Below are 18,352 nucleotides of genomic sequence, written 5' to 3'. Positions count from 1 at the left end.
GGAAGATATTGATTACTTCTAGATATGTGCTTGCTTTGCTTTCACATATCCAGAAGATGTAAATGGAAATCCTTACTGTGTCTTGGGAAAATGCCACACAGGTAATCCGTGGAGAATCCGAGCTCAGGTCTTAGCTATGACGTTGTGTGCTTTGACAGCATGTACACTGATATTTAAAGAATATAATGGAATTTGTGCTCTTGAGCAAGTCATTTATCCACAGGCTTATTTTCCTCATTTGGAAATGGGGAGCTTGGGGAAGGTTTTATGGTACAAATGTTATGATACTGTATGGGAAATATCCCTGCCCCTCAGAGCCTGGAAATCGTTAAATATGTCACCCTGTCAGCACAAATGAAAAAATGCACTGGAAATTGCTGAAAACTACTGCAGTACAAAATGCCCAGTACAACTCATGGTCTCTTTCCATGAGAAAATTGCAAGTTCCCAAGGGAATTCTCATGAATTCTGACTTTCCTCAGGAGGCACTGAGTAAATCAATGTGTTATTGGTCAACCTGCTGTCATAAATCTATTCTTATTTCCTTCTTTGAGTCTCTACACCTATATAGTGAGTGGCACATCCAGCAGAAGCCTGCAGTTATCCAGCAGCTCCTCTGAGAAGTCAGCAGAGGTGCTTCCCCAAGTTCCAAAGGTGTTCTGCTTGTCGAGCAGAAGCAAGTCAGCTGTAAGGGAGAGAAAGCAGCTCTGTCACTGTAGGGTTGCTCTAGAGTATGTGGGCTCTATCATATGTACTCTCACATGTCCAGTAAAAGGCATGGAAAAGTAAAACCCATAAAGGTGTAATTATGAAAATAAGGATATTAAAACAATCAAATCCAAATCTGTTTCAGTGGTTTCAAAGTCAACCCCAAAGTAAGAACTCTTTTTACAGTACAGTTACCCTATGCTAGCCAAATCCAAACCAACCCATCATTTCACCCTGTGAATTAATTACTTGATTCGACATTTATCAACTGGGCATGTTGAAATCTGGCTCCCCAAAATATCACTGAAGCAACCTGCTGCCAAGGAAAAGCTAGCTGAGTTTATTGCTTACCACTGTAAGGGAGAAATCCATACTGACAGGGTCTAACGGTGTTTTAGGTTAGGAAAGGAAAGGCTGGGATACTGAGACGTTGAAGTCTGTCCTAACTGTAGGGGAGCTCGATTATGATTGGGTAAAGATCATGATACAATGGTTTAGAATAGGTGGGCATGGCACAACAGGGCTTTGGAGGCAAGAGGTTCAAAAAGTCTAAGGCTATAAACCGTCAGTCAGTGCTTTCTATTGAAGAGTTGTGGAATGAACAGTAAAGCTATTTGCAACTTGTATCTTCCTGGGCAAAGTCTTTTTGAATAGTAAGGTCATACTGATGAAAATAGTGGAATAGTAGACTCATTGCTAATGTAGACAGTAAGCTATATGGGGTACATGCTTTTGGTTCTCAGCACCTATGTACTGGGGAGTACACGTGCCCTGCCTGCCATCAGGTGCTTATGTATTTTAAAGTTCACAGAGATAAGAAGCAAGAGTTGAGGGAAGAGGAGTACCACTAGGTTGGGAGAATGATGGACAAATTCACGAGGGAGGTAACGTTTGAGCTATGTATGCCTTGATCGTTGGTTATGAGTTTAGAACGTTTGAGTGGTAACCTAAAGTTTCATGCTAAAGGCTATACTACTGCTTGGCTAGTCATGTCTTCCTTTTTCTTTAAGGGTTCATTCAGGGCAAGTAAAGACTTACCCATTTTGTCATAGCCCTGTGGATGGAAAATGAAAGCAGAGTCATTGGGTGAAGTTCAGCACCCCCCGCCCCCCGCTTTTTAATTGGAGTAGAGTTGATTTACAATGTTGTGTTAGTTTCAGGTGTACAGCATAGTGATTCAGTTACACATTTTGAAGGTTTATAGGCCCTCTGAAGCAAGGTGGCAGGTTTTCTCGTCTGAGCTTTTTTATAAATGAGCTCATATTTTGGGGCAGAGCTTCTTTACTTTGAGGATGTCCTCCGTTAGCACCACATAAACATCACTGAAGTATCAGTAGGGAAAGAAGGAATGAGGTGGTTTGTTGGACTCTGGGGATGCTGTTCAAGGATGCAAGTCCAGAGCAGCTGCTCATTTTCTCATTTGAGCTTTGTGAGTTCCTTTTCCTTCCAGGATGACTGAGCTGAGAGCAGAGCTCTGTTTTTTCAAACAATGGGTTAGAGACCCTGGAAGCGGGAGCACTGATTTTGATTTTTTTGAGGAGTTCTCTATCTCTCTCATACACACACACACACACACACACACACACACACACACACACACACACGCTTTTGTTAATGGCAGCAAAGAGGAAAAAAAGCTGGTATGCAGAATGAGGGACCGCTTAAGTAGGGAGATGAATGAGAATCACTTTTTTAGGGGTTAGAGGTATGATTTAGGTTTTGGGAATTCATTCCTAAGGATATTTCCAGACAAGTTAGAATAAAACAATGAACAAATTAAGGCAACTTTGCATTTCTCCTGTTCAGGGAACTGATCCTTCAGATAAGACAGATTGGTGTTTTGAAGGTACTATAAGGGATTTTAATTCCAGCACTTGTGGCATTTAATACATTTTTGAGTTCGTTTTCCCCAAAAGGGCTTTGTAAAGTTCCCTCAGAGCTCTTACTAGGCCTGACTGTGCCACATGTATCCTTAACTAAGCTGAAGATGTGTTGAATTGCTGCCCTCCTTACCGTGGAAAGAAAAATGCTATAGCTCCCCCTTGTGTCATGTGAGGCCAAAAGCATCCTGCGTGATCCGCATCAGCCGAATCCACTCCGCTAAGTATCCTAAAAGTATTTCCTCAAAGCTTTTTGGGGATGGGACTTTGCTATTTGCTGTACAGGAAAGAACTAGGGAAGCCAGCTAATCTTTTGTGATTTCTCCCCTCATTTCCTACTTTCCTGCAGTGTATCCAAGAGAATCTTTCCTGGAGGATCACCTTTTTCCGGCAGACAGTTTGTTTGGGATGATTTTCCTCATGAGATTGTAGTCCAGTTATCTGCCACTTAATACATCGAATCTTGTACAGTTTCTTGTCCAAACAGAGCAAGCGGAACTTGCTTTCACTGCGGCCTCCTCTTGCCCCGTCATAGGGGCCACTTCATTCTGTGTCCTGACTTCTCAGCTTGAGTCAGGCACTGGTTTCTTTGCCGTTCCACCTCCAGAGTAAACATGTCATGTTTTCCCAAGTCTCTCACACTCTAGCATATGAGTTTGGACTTAAACATTCCAGCTGCTTAATAAGTATGCAGCCAGGATATGAGATGCAGTCACACATCTCTTTTGGAAACAGTTCCACAGTCTTAGTCCCTATTCCACACTTGACTGCCACGTGGGAGTAGGGGAAATGCCACAGCGCTCCCTATTAATGACTTTCCTTACTTCAAATAACATTTGATAACGATAGATATGCTTCACAGGTGTAGCAATTCTTATATAATGTTCTTTCTACTGATTTTGCACCTTTGCAAATATTGCAAAAGAAGAGGGAAAGTCATTTTAAAAATTATATAAGTTAAATATACTGATTGTTTAAAAGATTTACACAGTTTTGCAATTATATCTATAGGACAAAGCCATAATAGAATTGCTTCATTAAAGTGTGTGTGCATTTGAAATTTGATAGACGGTAGTGTTCACCTGTCCAGTCTCCTGTCTCATTTAACCTGGTCTCTTCATGTCATAGTCAGCTTGATGGTGCAATAACAGTTCCAGCCCATTTAATTGTACCCCCTGTCTGCCCTGCCAGCCCTCATTTTAAAACTTTGGACACTGTTTTCTTAAGGAAAGTTAGAAGTCTTTGATCCCAACCCTTAAAGGACTCCTACTTCTCCAAGTTTATGATTTCCCTTAGGAGAGAAAGTTTCAGTCCACACTGACTGAAAACAAACTCATGTTCTCCAACATCTATTAACTTTGTGGTCGGTTAATATGAAGCAGCAATGCAAGGTAGCGTAGGCTAAGTGACAGTCTTTAAAAAGTGAATGCTTTGTGAATTCCGAGGCAGGAAAAATCAGGCCTGGCAATCATTCTGAATGAAGTGAGACTTGGACTAGGTCTTAAAAGGAAGAGTAGAACTAAGACAAAAATTGGGAGATTATTTGGGAACCTCAGGCCGAGAAGAAATGCTGTAAGAAGCTGAGATGGGAAAAAACACATGGACTCTTATGTAACACTAACTGAATTTGACTTAATAGGTTTTCCTCGTGCTGCCATGTTGTGGTGTATTTGTCTTACAACCTATCTGAGGTCAGGAGGACTTTATCACTTCATCTTTGGATCTTGTCCATAGTCGATGTCCATAGTTGACTCGTTATCAACAAATATTTTGGTTAATTAAGTAAATAAGGAAATGAATGTGATACTTAGCAGAAAGGGCTATAAAATAGTAGGAGTGTTGCAATAGGAGTAAAGGAATTAATTTCCAGAAAGCCTCATTTATCATAGTTTCAATGTAACAAGTATGCACTTTCTCATGAAAGAGCTTTCTTTCTTAATGAAATCATATTTGACTTCTGGAAAATAACCTGCATTCTGTTTTCCTAATCAACTATGTCATTGATAATACTAACATAATCATTTTAAAAGAATGAAAAGCAACAGCAGCAAAAAAGCTCCGCCAACTCTGTCTCTGAGAAAAGGTTCAAAGCTCGACTAGTTCATGGGAACAATTTGCTAGTCTAGAGATTTTTTCCCATTTTGGTCCAGGCCTCCTATGGAGAGATTTATGTGCAGTGCATGTCAAGAGGCAAAATAATGGCATTTCTCTGCTATACAATGACTCGGACATTTGCTGAGTGCAGAAATGCACCTTTAAACAGAGAAAGAGGCAGAATCTGCCCTGATCCAATCATTTTGAAAAGCCATGCGCACAGAAGCTGGGGCCAAACGTAATGACAGGATTTAGTGGCTAATGCCCTAGAGGCAACGCGCCTCTTGATGTGTTGACCTTTAACCCAGACTTGGGAGGGTGTAAAAAGAGAGGGGATGGTTTTCCCATCCCCCTTCCCCTCCCCCATCTGATCATGCCTGCCTCTAACCCTGCCCACGTACTCTTTAACATTCATCTCTCCACCCCCGTTCCCATTAGTTACTTCCAGCTTTGGGGCCGGGGGAGAATGAATAGACAAACCGGAAAGGAAGGTGGGAGGAGAGTAGGAGAAGGAAGCCTACGAGCAGTGGACAGCTGCTTAGAAGCAGGGGGCAGAAGTACAGCTACAGAAATGGGAGCTGAACTCCGGGTCCCCTGATGCTTCTACCCCACCCCCAGTATTTCCTGAGATTTAGGCCTTTCCGTGTTTCTGTTCTCCACCCCCATTTGACCCTTTCTGGTCCATATTTATAATCACTCCCTTCTGACACCTTCACCTCCCTTTTCCCTCTTACTTGGCTCTTTATGAATGGCAAAATCTCGAGCAAAGTTAAATTCAAGGCTCTGCCTATTACACATCTGCACCATGGCAGCTGGGCAGCTGAGTATAGCTGGAGAAGAAGACAAGCGTGCTGATTGGTTTCGCTGTAAATTCATGGCCACTAGCCTTAAGTGGACCCTTTGTGCTGCAAGGTTACTAGCCCGTTCACTCTCCTGGTTGGTTGGTTGGTTGGTTGGTTGGTTTACAAAACGTTCGCACCTTCTTTCTCTTGAAATTTCTTCACTGTTTTCCAGCCAGGCTGGTCTGCTTTCTGTTTCTGACGTGTCAAGCACACGCCCACCTGAGGGCCTCGTTATTTATTCTTCCTCCTGCCTGGAGCACCCTGCATCTAAGTGTTTGCTTCCTCACTTCCTTCAAGACATCCTCATCAGTCAGGCCTTCCCAGGCCACTCTATATAAGGCAGCAAGCACGTCTCCGTCAGCACTGGCACGCCCTGTTCCCTTAACTTGATGTTTCCTTTGGCAGTTACCACCATCTGGTATTCTATATATTTTATGTTCGTATATTATTATCCCCCTGCTAGAATGAAAGTTTTATGAAAGCTTGGGATTTTTAAAAATTCTTTTTATTCTTCTATAGCTAGTGCTTAATACAACGCTTGCTAGTATGCCGTACAAATTTGTTTCAAGAATGAATGGATAACGAATGCTTGTTGGGTTTTGAGACTCCCCTCTCCCCATTTGCCAAAACCAGCATATTCATAACAATATTTTTTGTATGGTAACCATAGTTTCCAAGCCCAGATTCAATACATGTCATCTAATTGGTGGGGAAAATACCTTTCATTTTGCACTGTTTTGGGAAATTCAATGTGCTTATTAAGTATATTCTACCGAGAATCATAGTCTCATAGCATGGAGTCCTCAAAAGAAGCTTAGATGATCGTTTTTCAGTTAGTTTAATGGCCCCGATAGCATATTTGGCTTATCCAAGGTCACTAAACTATGTTTAGTTTAAAATAAGTGTGAGTTGAAGTTGTTGGGTTTTTCAGAGCTCTTGCCTGGGCTTTGTGGAGATACCCAGAAATTATTGGAAACCTCTATGGTAATTATCTGGCCCCGTCTTTTCTACTTAGTGCATACAGCGGCTAGCATATCACCTCATGGGTCCTTCATCATTTCTATCCAGTGAGGCTTGCTTGAATAACTGAGCAGGATTTCTCACCATATGCTAGGTTTATCTTTGTTGTCTCACTTCAAATGTTTTCAAACTTAAGAAGCTGTAAAATAACATGATAATTAAAGCTCATCACTTGTACCAAACCACCTTCTATACCTTGACCCCCACCTATTCAGTGAAATAAACACATATTTGAGTTTATATAGGTAATTACAGTTGTAATCAGATGCCAGTGGAAGAGATCTGACATAGAGATGTTACTTTCTCATAGTCACTGAGCCTAAAGGGCCTTCTGGGTTTATTCACCTGCCTCCAGGCTGTAACTACCTCCAGATTTTCTCCTTTTGTAACGAATGCTTTGGGAATGAGAAATGCATATTCAACTTTGAAAGGTGTATTCTCATTGGTTTTCAGGTTTTTCTAATTCTTGAAATAATGAAAGCATGAATGGTGGAAATACAGGATCCAGAGGGTAAATAAAAGGCTCACAAGTACTCATTAAATTATCTTACTAAAGAATTAATAACCTGGGTTTCTGGGTTCTCAAGTTTGTAGGCATGCTTCCCAAGGGCCAATTTCTTGTTTGCCCTGCAAAAGATGAGGTTAAGCCTCATCATTTTGCAGAGTTGTGGGCAGGGCTTGAGAAATCTCAGTCCAGGAGACCCTCTCTTTTACAAAACACTGCTCCCACCCTGAGTATGTGTCAAGGTCCAGAAAATGGCAGTGAAAGGATATTTTCCCAGATTCTCCCACTGGAAGCAAGACCCTTTTCAATTGTGGTGTTTACACAGTGACATTTAGAGTCTAAATTGTTTAGGTACAGTGAGTGCTTACATCCTTTTGTCCCTGAGAGCACTGACCACAATACCTGGTGTGGAGCAGACACTCAGGAAATCATAATCAGCATAGGGCAGATGCTCAGCAAATACCCAGTGACCAAGAAGATCAATGTAAAGTGAATTAGTAAATTAACAACAAAGCAGACATTTCTACCAGGAGTATTTTTACCTTATGGCCAGCTTCTTGACACCATAGGTCATGCCTCCAAATCTGATACGAGTAGTGCAGCTTTATGAGCTTCTGGCTATACTTTGAGATGAGCAGCTAGCCCAGTGTGTTGTGCTAGTAGGTGATCAATCAAACTTAATGGACTGAGTTTGTGGGTAAAATGAGAGAAAAGTACCTTGGCTTTCATAACTTTTGAATGCAGTCGTCATCCGTATGTTTTGAATCTGGTGTAGGCTACATAGAATAGTCACAAAGTTCTCTCCAGTGGAGTTTGAGAGAACAGATACGTTTTAGTTTAAAATCTTCCCAAAAAACTAACAGTCAAAGGAAGCCCTAAAAGCCTTTGAGTGATGAGGCAGAATCAAGAAAGGGGATTTAAGCTTAAAATGTGCCAGGAAGTGAGCAGTGGCTAGACTGCTCAACTGTGCGTCAGCAATATGGTTTTTAATCTTCACTGCCCACGCTCGTTGGGTTCAAAGAAGTCTCCTTAATTCTGGAATGAAATGTAAGCAGGTTGAACTGGGAAGAAGGTATAACAAATAGGGCCATTGTTTTGGAAACACATGTCTCTTAACTGTGTTTTTGAAAGCAGAGAGTGGAAATGCCATGAGGGTCTAGATTATTTCAGCTATCATTAGAAAGAATGGACAACAATTTTTGATAAATACAGATCAGCTGGGGTCACAGCATTTTTAAATGCAGGCTAGAAGTTGTTCCGGGGTTGTATAGGTTCTCTCAAGTGGTTGAAATAGGAGCAATTAAGACTTTTTTGTGGAGAGGAAATAAACTCTTACATAGCATCTATAGTAGGAGAGTGAACTATAAATAATCCAGACCCTCGAGTTTGCTGTGGTGCTTGAAAGTTTTTAGGGCCTCGTTTCCACTATGGCAAATATGATCATTCTCTCACTTAGACGTATATGCACTTTTTTTATGTGGATGGGTGCAATCCCTACTTTACTGAACGTAGGTTGATAGATAAAATACTTGATAAAACAAAAATGTCATTAATGTATGCTCCACCAGTTTCGAGTTTTTGATAATTTGGATAGGGATTGAGCAGAAGTTTCATTTAGTATTATTCATAAAGACAGGATTTGCTGAGCAAGTTAATAACATAGACAAAATTCAGGAAGAATATTTAACTGTGCAGGAGAAAAATCTTCCAATCAATTCTTGGACATATGCTTTCTCATACAAACATTTGTAGTGCTAAGTGTTTAGCTATTCATTAATTCAGATTGGTTCACTACAGAGTTATTCAGAAATATTAAATTTTGAGTGATTAAGTACACCCGATCCTTCCCGGCTGGCTTTGAGTACAGGGAGCTAGCTCAGGTTATGTGGACCCTGTGGCCAGAGCTGGAGTTAGCCAATTCTTTGATACCTGCTTTAAGCAGTGGTAGGCCCTCACCCCACATGGGGTAGAATGTATGGACTTATTACCCTGGTGCCACATGAAAGAAAGGGACATAACAGGATTTGGAAGGCGGTAGATTGAACTCTCCATCTGTTATTGGGTTGAGGGCTGCATAGGGCCTCTCACTTTCTTATTCACTTATTGTGCTTGCCACGTGGGGTCATTCTATGACAGGAGGATTAGCATATTATATATATATATATATATATATATATATATATATATATATATACACACACACTTGAGACACTGTTCATTGTGCTCTTCAGCTGTGTACTGAAAGTCTTCCAAGTGTTTAATGATTTCAGTTGAAGTGTGGAAATTAATCAGAATGGAGTCTAGTATTGCACTGGAAAGAAGATTTAGTGTATGGGAGTAGAGTTTGAGTTCTATCCAGGCATTTCTCTGATAGCTTAAATAATTTTTCTTGATTTTCTTTACAGTAGCAGTCTTAACTTGGGAATCAAGACTCTGCCTTCATGCAACCGTGGACCGTTCTCGAAGCATATTGGTTTTATCACTAAAGAGCTGGATATCCAGAGCTTGAAGAGGCTCTAGGATAAAACTAACACTTGAAACAGGACCATTCTACATAGAGAACTAAAGAACTATTTCTTTGGTGGCCAACAAATTGATTGTCGATAATTCAGGATATGTGTATTTTATTTATAAAGAAATCATGGCTGCTCTAATGGTACATGGTTTTGTGCAAATATGGAACAGGAAGACTGGGATAACTGATCTAAATGAAGCATGCATTGAAATAGTGGAAAAAAGGAAGGAAGTTACGTTGGTCATCTCTCTGGATACTGGAGAATACACAGCATTTCAGCTAAGTAATAATATTAAAAACATAGTCCTTAGACCCTATGGAGAAGACCAAAATTATCTGCATTTAACTTTCCAAACTAATGACTTACTGTTTATTGAAAGATTATCCTCCAGAGATGCCAAAAACTTGAAGATGTTCCTGAATAGATTCCATCAAAATCATCTTCAACCACCCGTAAGACCTGATAGGGATGGGAGTATCTTTGCCAGTACAACAATAGAGAAGGTAGGTGAGGGGACATCGTTTTGTAACACGTCAAGTAGTCAACCTTTTGAGAAAGAAAGAAATGAAACACCTGATGATATGAAGATGCCTTTGTTTGCATCAGAATCGCTAAGATTTACCTGTGAAGGTTTATTAGAAAATAGATATGGGAAGAGGAAAAGGAAGCCATCATCTGGCTCAGAGATGACTAAGAATTTCCTGCAAGAGAACACCTTTGTGAGAAGAAAGAAGTCAAAGATGAACCCCTTGAGATGTGTAAGCCACAATAAGAAAAAATTAAGGTTAAAACGGAATAATAAATTGAAACTTGGACCTTCATTCAAGATCGATTCTACTGGAAACTCTTACCTAGATGTCACTGATCTTCTCCAAAGACTGTCTGAGAAAATATATTTAGCATTTCTCTTAGGATCAGGGTATGGTGAAAGCGACCCAGACTGGCGTAAACTCAACATGATCTTTGAATTTTACCCACAGAAACTATGGCAGGGCCTCCCCAATTTGGGAAACACCTGCTATATGAACGCAGTTTTACAGTCCTTATTTTCCGTGCCATCGTTTGCTGATGATTTACTCAAGCTGGGCTTCTCACGGGATAAAATTCCCCTTGATGCACTTAGCATATGCTTGGTACAGCTGCTTGTTTTAAAAGATACTTATAACATAAAAATCAAGGAGGAGTTACTTGTGAATATTAAAAAAGCCATTTCAGCAGTTGCAGAGATATTCTCTGACAACATGGAGAACGATGCGCATGAGTTTTTAGGTCACTGTTTAGACCAGGTGAAACAAAACGTGGGAAAATTAACCACAATTGGGAAGACTAAAATTGAATCTGAGGAAGGAAATTCACCTCAACAGGTTTCTGCTGGTAGTGCTGACACCAAGGGTCTTGTTTGCCCCGTTCTGAACAATTTTGATTTCGAGTTGCTGCACTCAATTATTTGCAAAGCCTGTGGGCACGTTGTTCGTAAGACAGAGATCAGCGATTCTCTCTCCGTAAATCTTCCCCAGGGAAAACAAGCACTTCCCTTGTCTGTTCAATCTAGTTTTGATCTTTTCTTTGAAGGAGAAGAACTTGAGTATAAATGTGAAAAGTGTAACCACAGGAGTTCTATTGCAGTGCATAAATTCAGTAGGCTACCCAGGGTCCTCATTGTTCATCTGAAACGCTATAAATTTAATGAGTTTTGGTCCTTAAGGAAAGACTACCGCGCAGTCATTATTAACAAATACTTAAAGTTATCTTCCCATTGCAATGAAACCACCAAACCGCCGCTTCCCTTAAGCAAGAATGCACCTCTTAGGGCTTCCCAAGTCTTTAAAGTCTTTCAAAAGATGAATTCTGAAACCATCAGTTCATTGACAGCTTCAACAAAGCAGACCTCGGAATCCAAGGATTCTTTGGCTCCACACATTAGATCAGACAAAAAGTCTGAACCACAAAAACGCCAGACTCTTCATAAAGGTTCAAGAGGAGTACGGCAGCAAAAAGACCTGGGAAAATATTCTAAACTAGATATAATAGAGTCCACATTGGTAAACACAGGACATGGAGCAGCCATTGCAAGAGAGCTGTTAGCAGTAGGCCTAATGATGAATCTGGAAGACAGCTCCCTTTCTCTGAAAGGTCTACCCACCAGCAGCAGCCCAGATACATGTCACAAAGTGCCTGAAAATCCAAAACTAAAGAAATACAAGAGAACCAATATGTCTGCAGATTTTGAGAGCGTGGCCGAGACCACCGAAGAATTTTGTAAAGATAAAAAAAACAGAATTGCAGAAGAATCTTGCCAAGTGCCTGAAGGCACCAAACCTTATGAGGGGATGAGACTCTGTGAACAAGACCTTTGGCTGGCACTGCTTCGAAGACTTCCCAAGCCAGATACCCAGTGGTACACAGAGAAATGCAGAAGACCTACGGAATTAAGTTTCCAGGGAGCCAAGGTGAATTCCCTAGGTGCATTGGGTTCCAATGAAGACCCTGGAAACAAGGGCTCTTCAGATGTGGAACAGGTAGACATTTCTACCGACATACCAAAAAGAGAAGCCAAGATGAGAGATAGTCATGACTATCGGCTCATCGGTGTTATCAGCCATCTTGGAAAAAGAGGGCTCTCTGGACATTATATCAGCGATGCCTACAACTTTGAGAGGCGAGAGTGGTTGACTTACAGTGATCTGCAAGTATCAAGTATCCAGGAGGCCCCAATGCAGGAGGCTAGGCTTTGCACTGGCTACATCTTCTTTTACATGCACAATGAGATCTTTGAAGAGCTGTTGGGAAGGGAATAGAACTCCCAGCCTCATAGCACAGAGGCAGGAGTAGTAAAAGAAGTAGACTCAGAAGTAGTAAAAGAACACCCCTCATCACAGTCATCCGCTTGATGGCCTCTTTGACTCCATGGCAGGAAATTTGCTCAATGCCAAAGGAGCTGTATACCGTCAAGTTTAAACCTTGAGGATGGGGAAGTTGACTTGCCCTCAAGAAATTGAACACCTTTTCCTGTCTGCTAGCAAACTGTTCTTGGTGATCTAAGCCCACCGTGCCATGTTGCTCTTTTTAGAGGGGCACTTGCATTGCCTAAAAGGAACATTGATTACCAGAACTTCATATGAAGCCATGGACAATCTTTACCTGACATTGTAAGACTAATGCAAAATTCCTTTTACTTCCCTGTACTTTACAGTGTGGCGGCCTTAACTCCTTGAATGAATAAACAATGCATGCTTTAAAGTGTACTTGTAGGATTTGAAAGTCTTGTTACTGATTTGATACAATGTCAAAAAACTTGTGCCTGGATATGATCTGCTTCTGGGTAAAAGCCTGATGGATCCTGAGGTGGTCATATTCTGTAATTCATGTGATTCAGGGATTTAGTAATTCTGATATTAAGCTCGTGCCTTCTCTGTAACTTAGCCTTTTGCTGTCTTTGAGGCAGTGAGTCTGTAATGCCTTGTACCTTTGTTATTAACAAATGACTTGTACTAAGAGGCTTTCTCACATCGTATAAAAGGATTGAACTTTCAGTGCCACCTTTCCCAAAATGGGCGTGTCCCCTTGTGTATGGGGTACAGTTTTAGTATGGCTGTATTAATCCAAGAGCTTGTTGATGCTCTTAATCCTGGATGCCCTTAAAGAGGTGAACGGGAATTCAGTGGTGTGGGAAAGTTTAAAAATGCCCTCTAAGGGGAAAACCGGATTCCAAAGTTTGGGAAACAAAGTTTGTTCAGAGCACAGTGTATCTAGAAAGAGGTCTCAATGGGAGCTGAAGACTGCTGAGGTAGAGTGGGGGGAGTTTCTTAGATTGAATTAATCACTCCCATGGAAGAAGGAGTCGCAGACACAATAATGAGAGATTTGTTCAACTTGTGTAGCACTTCGGCGGCTGAAGCAGTTGAAGGATAAGGTTGGAGTTAGATTGAGAGGAGGAGAGTGACACTTTGGTTTCCCAATTTCAGATATTTGACTTCTAATAGAACAGTTAAATCTGAACCCAGTTTACATAGGCATCAAAGCAAGAGTTTTGGTAAGAGTGAGGGAAAAGTTATTTTGAAAGGAGAATGAAGATGCCAGTAGTTTTCAGAAATTAAAAATTTTGGGTGCGGAGTATAAGGTATTATACATCTTGCACGTGCTGCTCTTCAGCGTGTCGCACTTCCAAACGCAGGGCAAATCAAAAGGGGAAGAAGGGAGGCTCTGTCCTCTGGGACAGATAGCTTGGGTGGAATCCATCACTGCCCTGTGAGAAGAAATTCTTAGTGCACAGTGAGTGGCTGTGTGCTATCTACCTGCTATATTGTTATTTCAAATAGAAGATTAAAAATTCAGGGCTTCCCTGGTGGTGCAGTGATTGGGAGTCCGCCTGCCAGCGCGGGGGACACGGGTTCGAGCCCTGGTCTAGGAGGATCCCACATGCCACGGAGCAACTAGGCCCGTGAGCCACAACTACTGAGCCTGCGCGTCTGGAGCCTGTGCTCCGCACAATAGAGGCCGCGATAGTGAGAGGCCCGCGCACCGCGATGAAGAGTGGCCCCCTGCTTGCCACAACTAGAGAAAGCCCTCGCACAGAAACGAAGACCCACACAGCCAAAAATAAATAAATAAAAAATCAATCAATCAATAAATAAAATTCTTAAGTGACTCAGTGGCTATTATTTATTATGGATTTTAATTGGTTCTCTAATTTATAGATCAGATTTCTGGGTAATTATGGATATAAAAACTTTCTTTGACCCTCAATGTATTAGTTTTCCATCGCTTCTATAAAAACATTACCACAAAGTAAATGGCTTAAAACAACACAAATTTATTATCTTAGAATTTGGGCAGTCAGGAGCCCAAGATGTGTATCACTGGGCTAAAATCAAGATGTTGGCAGGGCTCCGATCCTTCCAGACGCTCTAAGGGGACCGTGTGTCTCCTTGCCTTTCCCAGCTTCTAGAGGCTGCCCACGTTCCTTGGCTTACGGCTTCATTCCTCTACCTTCAAGGCCAGCAGTGCTTGGCAGAGTCCTCACTTGGCCGTGTCTGGTTCTCCGTCTGGTTCTCCTTCTGGTTCTCCTTCTGCATTCCTCTTCTACTTTTAGGAACCATGGTGAGACTGGGCCAAGATCATCTCCCTATTTTAAGGTCAGCTGATTAGCAACCTTAATTCCCATTTTGTCTCCTGACAATATATTCACAGGTTCCAAGCATTAGAATGTGGACATCTTCGTGGGGCCCTTACTCTTGCTACCACACAGTAGTGGAAGGTAATGGGAAACAATCACAACGACAAAGAGGAGAATGATTCAGGACTCAGACCCTTGGGGGTTAGTTTTGGTCCCCCCACCAGGTAAAAAAACCTAAAGCATCTGAGGTTTTAAGTAAGGATGAAGGAAAGTTGTAATTGGTAATTGAAGAACTAAAACCTGGAGACCAATTACAGAAACAAGGGCTATAGTAGTTTTGCATATTTTCTCTATGTTTATTATATACCTGTGTCTATTTGTATTTACTCACCGTTCTCTTTTTCTCTATCCTGCTTCCTATTTTTAATTTTATATACAAGTTATTGGAAGTTAACTTTACAACTTAGTCTTTAAAGGTAACAACAGAATATTCAATGACTGCCTGACTGAATTTGAGGAATAATTAATAGATCGCATGATGGATGCAATGACTTGGGACTGAGTCATCTAACTTGGGGGCACAATGAAACACATAAAAGGATTGGTGTATCTGTTAGGTAGAAATATGGAGTTGTTTTGCTGTTGTATGAGAGTTCAAATGTATGTAGGGGTGCGTAGGGAAGCTGAGTAACCAAAGAGATGGGCCATGCCAGTTACCCGTGTACTGCTTCTCAGCTCCAAATTTACCCTTCAGTACATGCTCTGTGACAGTGGACAGAATTCCTTTAGGCATTTCTCCTTTACACCAAGCACAAGTTGAGTTTTCTCAGTAGAGGGTGCGAGAGGTACATTGCAAGTGGAAAGGGTTCTCTTGCCATTTCCAGTTGTTGAGGTGGGTTAGCAGTGTGAGCTGTGATGGTGAGAAAAATCTAGTGGTGCAGTAACCCAGCTGTGGAACCAAAATGTGTGATTCCTGAGACTTCACAGTTCTGGCCTGGCCTGGCCTGGAGATGACTTTCCTGCTGCCATCTCCACCTGGACACCATGTGCCCTTGACTCCCTTTGATCATGTGCTCTTCCCAGGTTTGGATCCCACAGCCCTTCCACACACTGCAGGCTTCCTGCCACATCAACACCCTCAGTCCGTCTGCATGACTGCATCCCTGGCCATTGGCTATAGCCCTCCTTGTGCCCTGGAGGGTGAGCAGTGGAGACTCCGCTCCCTCTGTGTGCCTGTGCATCCGTGCCCTGGCCGAGGCTTGTCTGCATCCCGACTGCGCTCCACCTGCACTCCAGTGACCGCAGACCACGGTGGCTCAGGCCAACCAGCAAACTTCTCTGCCATACAGTAGGCTGTAAGTGCATCTTCAACAAGTTCTGAAGCCCAGCCCTGGAGACTGGGGCCCCTTTCCAAATTTGTTCTGGGATACGCTCCCTCAACCCTAGGATATAATATAGATTTTTCTTACATTCTGCAGTTACTCTTATCATAGATTAATAATTATTTATATTGAACTTCTCCTGTTTAAATAACTGTATTTTCTATTTCCTGATTGGACACAGTCTGGTAACAGAGGCTGAGCATGTGAGATGTCCTACTCTAATATTCCAGTTAAACCCAAAGATTGTAATGTGATACCCTTTGTTTTAATTTGATTTAGTGTTGCTTTTTTGGTGTAAAGTAGTATAAAGAATGCTGACTGGAGAACCATAATATTCCAGTTGCTGGTGCGACCTCCAGCAAGAGATGGCTAGGATATCAAGCAAGCACTTCTTTTGTTTGTTTGTTTGTTTTTGTTTTGTTTTTGTTTTGTACATTTATTTTATTTTTAAATTTTATTGAAGTATAGTTGATTTACAATGTTGTGTTAATTTCTTCTGTACAGCAAAGTCACTCAGTTTATATATATATATATATATATATATATATATATATATATTCTTTTTCATATTCTTTACCATTATGGTTTGTCATAGACTATTGAATATAGTTCCCTGTGCTCTACAGTAGGACCTTGTTATTTATCCATCCTATATATAATAGTTGCCTCTGCTAATCCCAAACTCCCAATCCTTCCCTTCTTATTTTCATGCCTCATCTGCTCCCTATGTTGACCCCACCCAGTAAAAACATTTCAAAATAGAAGTCTTAGCAAAGTATGTTTCTGTAACCGAGAGTGGATTATTTCCTCCACTGAAAATTTCGGTGGCCGGCAAGCCGCACTGGGACCGTGACTTCCAGGTGACCCTGATCACCTCTTTGTTTTGGCGGCGATGCGTGAGTGGTACAAGAAGGTTCACACCCGGCACCAGGAGCTGGGCATCACGTGCAGGGGGGCAACAGCACTGTGTCCATGCAGGACAAGGTGGAGTTCTAGCCCCGCCCCCAACAGCCACCCCCTCATCCCAGGTTCAGCCATTGTCCTGAAACTCACCTGCATCAGAAATTAATCAGATACTCTACTTCAAAAGAAAAACATCTGGGGACTTCCCTGGTGGTCCAGCGGGTAAGACTCTGCGCTCCCAATGCAGGGGGCCTGGGTTCGATCCCTGATGGGGGAACTAGATCACGCGTGCATGCTGCAACTAAGAGTCCACATGCCGCAAAGAAGATCCCAGGTGCCGCAACTAAGACACGGTGCAGCCAAAATAAATAAATATTTTTTAAAAAATCTGAAAGTTTCATATCTGAGATTAACACTAGCTGGGCTACTCTTTCAAATGTAATGTGTGTGTGTGTATACACAGGTATATACATATTATACATATATGAATATATTTATTTATATACATAGAGTTTTTTTTAAGGAATTGGCTAATGCAAGTTGGGGCTAGCATGTCTGAATTCTGTATAGCAGGCCAGACAACTGGAAACTGAGGCAGGAGTGAATCTTGCAGTCTTGAGTGTGAAATGCAAAGGGCAAACTGGCAGGCTGGAAACTGCTGTGGGCTCGAGGCAGAATTTCTTTGGAAAACCTCAGATTTGCTCTTAAGGCCTTCAACTGATTGGATGAGGCCTACCCACACCATCGAGGGCAATCTCCTTTACTGACTGTGGGCGCTAACCATGTCTACAAAATACCTTCACAGCAACACTTAGATTACTATTCGATTAAATAACTGGGGACTTTAGCCCACCCAAGTTGATACACAAAACTAAACATCACATGTGTTATATAAATCCACAAACTCAGGGTGCCTTAAGAAAAGCATGAGGAAAAAAGTCAGTTTTGTTAAAGCACACTATATTTTATGTTATAATCCTTAATCATTACAAGATAAGCAAAGAATTCTTAGGAATAAAATTTCAGTTGGACACTATTAAGGACAAAAAATACAAAACCCCACTTCCTAAGGAAATTGTTCCTTAGGCTACTTAATAAAACTCTCAAGCAGCTATCTATTCAGTTTCATTATTGCAAAAAGTATTGTTTTAGGTAGACTGCCTATTTCCTCTTCATTTGTTAGGTCTGGTGGGTTTTTACCTTGCTCCTTCATCTGCTGTGTGTTTTTCTGTCTTCTCATTTTGCTTATCTTACTGTGTTTGGGGTCTCCTTTTCGCAGGCTGCAGGTTCATAGCTCCCGTTGTTCTTGGTGTCTGTCCCCAGTGGCTAAGGTTGGTTCAGTGGGTTGTGTAGGCTACCTGGTGGAGGGAACTAGTGCCTGTGTTC

The 18,352-nt window shown here is 41.6% G+C and overlaps 1 protein-coding gene across 1 annotated transcript; it reads left to right on the top strand.

Annotated features, from left to right (window-relative positions):
* Nucleotides 1-9,637: 9,637 nt before the first annotated feature.
* LOC309652700 (ubiquitin carboxyl-terminal hydrolase 26-like) lies at nucleotides 9,638-13,542 on the top strand. Its single transcript, XM_082446738.1, has one exon. The coding sequence runs from the start codon at nucleotides 9,691-9,693 to the stop codon at nucleotides 12,361-12,363; it is 2,673 nt and encodes an 890-aa protein (XP_082302864.1). The 5' UTR covers nucleotides 9,638-9,690; the 3' UTR covers nucleotides 12,364-13,542.
* Nucleotides 13,543-18,352: the final 4,810 nt, after the last annotated feature.

The sequence above is a fragment of the Balaenoptera physalus genome, assembly GCF_965194825.1.
Source record: "Balaenoptera physalus genome assembly, chromosome: X".
NCBI classification, from domain to species: domain Eukaryota; kingdom Metazoa; phylum Chordata; class Mammalia; order Artiodactyla; family Balaenopteridae; genus Balaenoptera; species Balaenoptera physalus.
Note: the sequence above shows the minus strand (reverse complement) of the source record. Positions and strands in the feature narration are given on the sequence as shown.